At 66.3% G+C, this 5793-nt stretch overlaps 2 protein-coding genes across 2 annotated transcripts; both read left to right on the top strand.

The window, feature by feature from the left end:
- The first annotated feature begins 24 nt into the window (after positions 1 to 24).
- Positions 25 to 1813, top strand: LOC113941280 (DNA primase small subunit-like). Its single transcript, XM_027632440.1, has 8 exons — positions 25 to 309; positions 457 to 515; positions 585 to 694; positions 791 to 1015; positions 1091 to 1160; positions 1242 to 1327; positions 1396 to 1494; positions 1576 to 1813. Exons 1-8 carry the CDS (start codon positions 25 to 27, stop codon positions 1593 to 1595), a joined length of 954 nt encoding a protein of 317 aa, XP_027488241.1. The 3' UTR covers positions 1596 to 1813.
- Positions 1814 to 2184: 371 nt separating this feature from the next.
- On the top strand, positions 2185 to 5695 carry LOC113941281 (vegetative cell wall protein gp1-like; the record flags this gene model as incomplete). The annotated part of the gene is made up of 4 exons (XM_027632441.1): positions 2185 to 2291; positions 2683 to 2754; positions 4655 to 4693; positions 5310 to 5695. Coding segments are annotated over exons 2-4 (495 nt in total), but the record flags the coding sequence as incomplete, so codon positions are not given.
- Positions 5696 to 5793: the final 98 nt, after the last annotated feature.

Below are 5793 nucleotides of genomic sequence, written 5' to 3'. Positions count from 1 at the left end.
CAGACCACGCTCTGCCCCACAGCGATGCCCAGACCTCAAAGAAGGGCTGGGGCAGAACTCTGGTGCGGCTGGGGGACACACCGGTGCCCGGTGGGTTTGTGGCACCGCCAGCTTTGGGTGGTCGCCACAGTCCATCCCGATGTGCCCCCAAGCCTCTCTGTGCCCCCTGCAGAGGACCTGGGCATGAGGCATCGCCTGTGGGTGTACTCGGGCCGGAGGGGTGTCCACTGCTGGGTGTGTGATGATGCAGTGAGGAAATGGTCCCCAGCACTGCGGGCGGCCACCGTGGAGTACCTGACCCTGGTGAAGGTGGGTGTGTGGGGGTCTGGGATGCCCTGACCCTGGTGAAGGTGGGTGTGTGGGGGTCTGGGATGCCCTGACCCTGGTGACAGTGGGTGCACAGGGGTCCAGGCACCCCTGCCCGCCACCCCAGGCTGAGCACCCCTGTCCCCACAGGGCGGAGCAGACACGGTGAAGAAGGTGAACCTCTCCTACCCCGTGCACCCCTTCATCAGGTGGGTGAGGACCCCCTTGCCCGGCCCTGCAGCCCCCGGCAGGCGCTGAGCCCATCCCGCTCTCCGCAGGCGCTCGGTGGCCGTGGTGGAGAAGTACTTCGAGGAGTATGCGCTGGTGGGGCAGGACATCCTGGGCAGCCCCGAGAGCTGGGACAAGGTGCTGGCCCTGGTCCCGGAGGATATCCTTCCCGGTGCCGTGGTGGGGCCGGAGGGAGGGTCTGCACGGGGCCGGTGGGGTCCAGGCGGAGTACGGGATGAGCCTTGACTGCCAGCACAGCACCGCGAGGCGCTGCAGGGCGAGTTCCCGCGCAGGAAGGACTCGGTGCAGCGCTGGGAGGTGCTGCGGGGCCGCATGGAGAGGACGCGGGGCCGCGGGGCCGCCCCGTGCTACGCGGACTGGGAGATCATGCTGCAGTTCTGCTTCCCCCGCCTCGACATCAACGTCAGCAAGGGCGTGGGGCACCTGCTCAAGAGCCCCTTCAGCGTCCACCCCAAAACGGGTGGGTGTGGGGCGGGACCCCACAGGGGGACCCCCAGGGCGGTCCCTCCATTGACCCCCTCTCTCTCTCTCTAAGGCCGCGTTTCGGTGCCGCTGGACCTGCAGACGCTGGACCAGTTTGACCCGTTTGCTGTCCCCACCATCACGTGCGTGCGTGGGGCGGCAGCGCTAAGGGCAGGGTCCTGGGGGTGCCACAGCCCCAAAACCTCACCCTGGTTCTCCCACAGCTCCCTGTGCCACGAGCTGGACACGGCTGGCAGCGATGGGGAGCAGGAGGATGTCGGGGAGACGGAGCCGAAGCGCCGGGCGAGGGGTGAGGGGGAGTCTGGGTGGGGGCGAGGGGGGTCCCCAGCACCCCTGCTCACTCCCCCAACCCTCCAGACTACAAGAGGACGAGCCTGGCTCCCTACGTGAGGGTCTTCGAGCAGTTCGTGGAGGGCATGGAGAGCGCCCGGCGGGGGGAGCGGCTGCGCCGGAGCGGTGGGTGCCGGGAGGGGGAGACCCCCTGGCTCTGAGAAACGGCTCTTTTTCTGGAAAAATTCCCATTTCTCCTCTTGGCAGACATTCAGGGAGACTTCTGAGCCCTCGCTGCCAGGGGTCCTGGATGAAAGGACGGCGAGGGAGCGATGGCCATTGTCACCTCTGTGCTTGTCATTGTCACCTTGGCTGCCCAGGGAGGTCCTGGTGCCTTGGAGCAGCCGAACTGCACCGGCTCCCTGTTCCTCACTCACAGCCCCTTACACTTTTTGTACTTTTTGTACCTTTTCTACACAAAAACCATTAAATGTTTCTGGTCACCCTTGTGCTGTGCCGGAGGCGGGCGGGGCTCTGTGCGTGGGGTCTGTGTGGGTTCTGTGTGGGGTCTGTATCTGGCTCTGTCTGGGGTCTGTGTCCCTCCCCGTGGGGAGGAGCTGAGGGGACATCCCTGCTCTGCAGTGTGGGGTCTCTGCCCCCCAAAACCCAGCTTGTCCCCCCTGCCCTGACCCCCTACCCCTGCCCACTGCTGAGGTCAAGGCCCACATTCACAGCACCTCATCCCCACACCCGGGGCGTTCCTCGCTTCCCTCCCACGGGGGTCCCACCGCACCCCGGGGGGGGTCCCCACACCCATAGCGGGGGCGACCCGAACAGAGCCCGGAACTCCGGAGCGCGGCCCTGGGGGCGGGCCGGGCCATGTTGCCGGGCGCCCCCCCTGCCCCGGAAGTGCCGTGCTCCCGGAAGCCGCGCTCCCTTCACGGTCTCTTTCCGCCGCCATCTTGGGCCCCGCTCCCCGCACAGTGAGTCCCGCGCCGCCATCCGCCGCCATCCGCCGTCATCCGCCGCCATCCGCCGCCGCGGGGGCTGCGGCGCGCCCGGGAGGACCCGCTGGAGGCCGGCGATGCCGCCGCGGACGCGCCGGGCAGGGCGGCGGGGGAGGCCCCGCGCACCGGGGGCGAGAGGGGGGGAGAAGGGGGCGGCCGAGGCCCGGGGTCGGGACGGAGCTCAGGCTCGACCCGGGCCGTGCGGGGGAGTTGTCTCGGTAGATTGCCGCAGTAGCGGGAGGCGCTCGGTGCTCCGGAGCGGGGGAATGCGGGGAGGGCGAGTTACCGGCGCCCGGTGGTCGCCCCGCCGGGCTGTCCCGGAGCCCCGGCGAGCCCGGGCCTGTCGCTTTGTGCCTCCCTCCCGCAGAAATGCCCGGCGAAGCCACAGAAACCGTCCCGGCCACGGAGCAGGAGCTGCCGCAGCCGCAGGCGGAGACAGGTGAGGCCGGGGGGGCTCCGGGGCGGTTTTGGGGCTGAGGCCGGGAGAGGGTCACGGTTTTGGGGTCGATTCCCGGGATCCCCCTGCCCGGCGGGATCTGAGGGCGGGAGGGGGGAGCTGCAGCCCCCCGGTGAGGGCGGGGAGGGGGTCGCGGACCCGGTGGCGGGCGATAGACACCAGCTCGAGTGTTGTCACCTCCGCCGGGGGGGTTTGGGGTCTCTGTTCCACGGCACCTCCTCTTCCTCTGTGTCCCTTTGCTGCGGCCAAAACAAATCCGTGCCGGTTCCGTTTTGTTTCCCACCCCAGAACACGTGGGATATCCCACAGGGAGTGTGACCGGAGTGGAGCAGTGGGGTCTGCTTGATTGGATTTGGGAGTCTCTCCCTGTTGGATTTGGGGATCTGCCCCATTGGATTTGGGGGCTCCCACTGGATTTGGGGCTCCCCATGGTTGGTGGCAGAGCCGAGTGACAGCTGTTGGCGTGACAGCTGTACCAGGGATTCCCAGGGAGCTCCTGGTTCCTCGTAGCTGGAATTCCTGGCTGGGGCCCCCTCCCCGGATGGCTTTTCTGTCCCTCTCCACTGACAACTCACACCCTCCTCCTCCTCCCAAAATTCCACTGCTGTCAAGTCTCTGACGATGTCATGGGAGTCCTGAGGCAGCTCCTTGGATTTTGTCTGGTTCTGTGGAGGTTGGCTGGTCCCCTGGAAAACCCCTGGAGATGGGGCTGATCCAGGGGTTCAGCTCTTGGCAGGCTCTGCTGCCCAGGTGGTCTGAGCATCCCTTACAAATTCCCTGTCTTTTGGGAATCCCATGGCTTGACTTTGTTGGAGAAGGGGCCAAGGAGAGGTGGGGCTGTGGGTGATGAGTGGGAATGGTGGTGTTTATTGGGAATGGTGCCACTGGAGCTGGTAGAGGAGCAGGGATGAAGGACTGTTGGGAGGAGGCAGCTCTGCACAGTTCCATGATGGGCCCTTGGCAGGACTTGTTGCTCCTTCCTGAGGCAGCAGCGTGTTCCTTGGAGCAGGAATTGTCCTGGCACCGATGTCCAGCTCCAGGCTGGTCAGAACAGGTGGAGCTAAAATCGGGCATTAGAAACATCCTCTGGGACACCATTCCTGGGGCAGGGAAAGGGCCGCTGCTCCCCACGGAGAGCCCCACGCACAGGTCCCGCTCCAGGCGGCAGCGAGACGGGGACACGAGTGTGACCCCGATCCCGGGGTGGGACAGGACAGGGGGCAGGGCCACACAGAGCTGGGAGGGCCCTGCTGCTCCCAGGATCCACGGAACTGGGCTGGCTTTGGTTCTGCAGTTGTTGGGGATCCTCCCTGGCCCCGCTGCCCTCGCCGGACGTGCCGGGACGCGCTGCCGGAGGGCGGCACCGCGGCCGGGCCGGTTCTGCTCTCCCGACCGGCGGCAGGGCCGGTCACACTGGTCAGACCAGCACTGCCCTTCCCTGAGCAGCACCCTGGGACTGCCTGTTGGCATTGGGAAAGGGGATGGGAATCACACTGGGAATGGCGAGGCTCTCAGCGCTGGCTGGGGGAGCGGGAAGCCGAGCGCTCTCACGGCCTCTTCCCTGAGCAGCACCCTTTGATTGGCGTTGGGAATGGCAGGGCTCTCTCCAGGCTCTTCCCTGAGCAGCACCCTTTGATTGGCGTTGGGAATGGCAGGGCTCTCTCCAGGCTCTTCCCTGAGCAGCACCCTTTGATTGGCATTGGGAATGGCAGGGCTCTCTCCAGGCTCTTCCCTGAGCAGTGCCCTTCGCTCGGAGTTGGGAATTGTGTTGGGATTGGCAGGGCTCTCTCCAGGCTCCCTCAGCACTGGTTCAGGGAGCTGGAAGCTGAGCACTCTCAGTCAGTGGGATGAGCCTTAATAAAGTGTTGTTCTCCCCGTCCAGCTCCAGCTGCCCCCGTTCCTGCTCCCATCCCTGCTCCAGGTACTCGGGATGTCCTGTAACCGCTCGTGTGGCATTAACCGTGTGCCGTTCCATTAACCCTAACAGCTCCCAGGGGGCTCTGGGGGTCCCGGCCCCACCATCCCCTGCCTTGGTGTCCCTGTCCCCTCAGGGCACCTGCCTGTGTCACCCAGGGCTGGAGGGAGGGGGCTCCCAGAGCGCTCCAGGAACAATTCCGCATGCCAGTGGGTTACGTTTGACTTCCTTCCTCTCCTCAAGGGGGTCCTCGTCCCTCCCTGCTCCCACCAGCCTGGGGTGTGATCCCAGGCTCGGGAGCAGCCCTGGGGGTCCCACCAGACCTCCATGGAGGTTGTGGCAACTCCTTTGGTAGAGAAGAGCTGGCAGCAGAGCCAGGTCCCTGCATCCCCAGCCCGATGGGGCTTCCTGGTGGTTCATCTGGTGCCTCCTGCCATTCCAGGGCTCCTGGGAAAATCAGTGCTGGTTTCTGGAAGGGATGACCCCATGTGGACCCCGGCAGGCTGGGCAGTGTCTGCTGCTCTAGAGGCTGGGTGCCAAGGCCAGGAGGAAGGCCAGGGCAGGCTCCCTGTCCCCTCCCTCCCTCCCTCCTCTCATGGCTCACTCTGTTTCTCTCCTTTAGCTGTTCTTCATGCTGCTCATTCCCCACCTCTGACTCCATCTCCATCTGCCCAGGCTCTCCCAGTGCAGCCACCCAGTGCTGCTGCCACGGCTCTGCCGGGCCCCCCGGCCCCCACATCCCCCGCCGTGGTCCCGGCCGTGGCCATCCCCGTGTTCTCTGTGCCTCCCCAGCCCCCTGCCCCGGCTTTGCCGGGCCCAGTCACCACTTCCCCTCCTCTGGCTCCGCCGTCCCCCGTGGGTTTTGCAGCCCCAGGATCTCCAGGGCCTGCCCCAGTTAGCCCAGGATCTCCAGGACTCCAGGCTCCAGTGTCCCCTGCTCTGGCTGCTGCTCCTGCTGCTCTCAGCTCTCCTGTGAAAGCTGCTCCTGCTGCTGTCCCTCTGAGCCCAGCAGGAGCTGCAGCCCCAGCCCCTCTCTCTACTCCTGGAGCAGCCCCAGTCCCCCTCCTGCCTCCCCCTTCCCAACCCCTTGTGGCATCTCCCCCACC

The sequence above is a fragment of the Corapipo altera genome, unplaced genomic scaffold (genome assembly GCF_003945725.1).
Source record: "Corapipo altera isolate COAL_440 unplaced genomic scaffold, ASM394572v1 59002, whole genome shotgun sequence".
Taxonomy (NCBI): Eukaryota; Metazoa; Chordata; class Aves; order Passeriformes; family Pipridae; genus Corapipo; species Corapipo altera.
The sequence above is the reverse complement of the archived record's forward strand: the minus strand, read 5'-3'. Positions and strand labels throughout refer to the sequence as shown.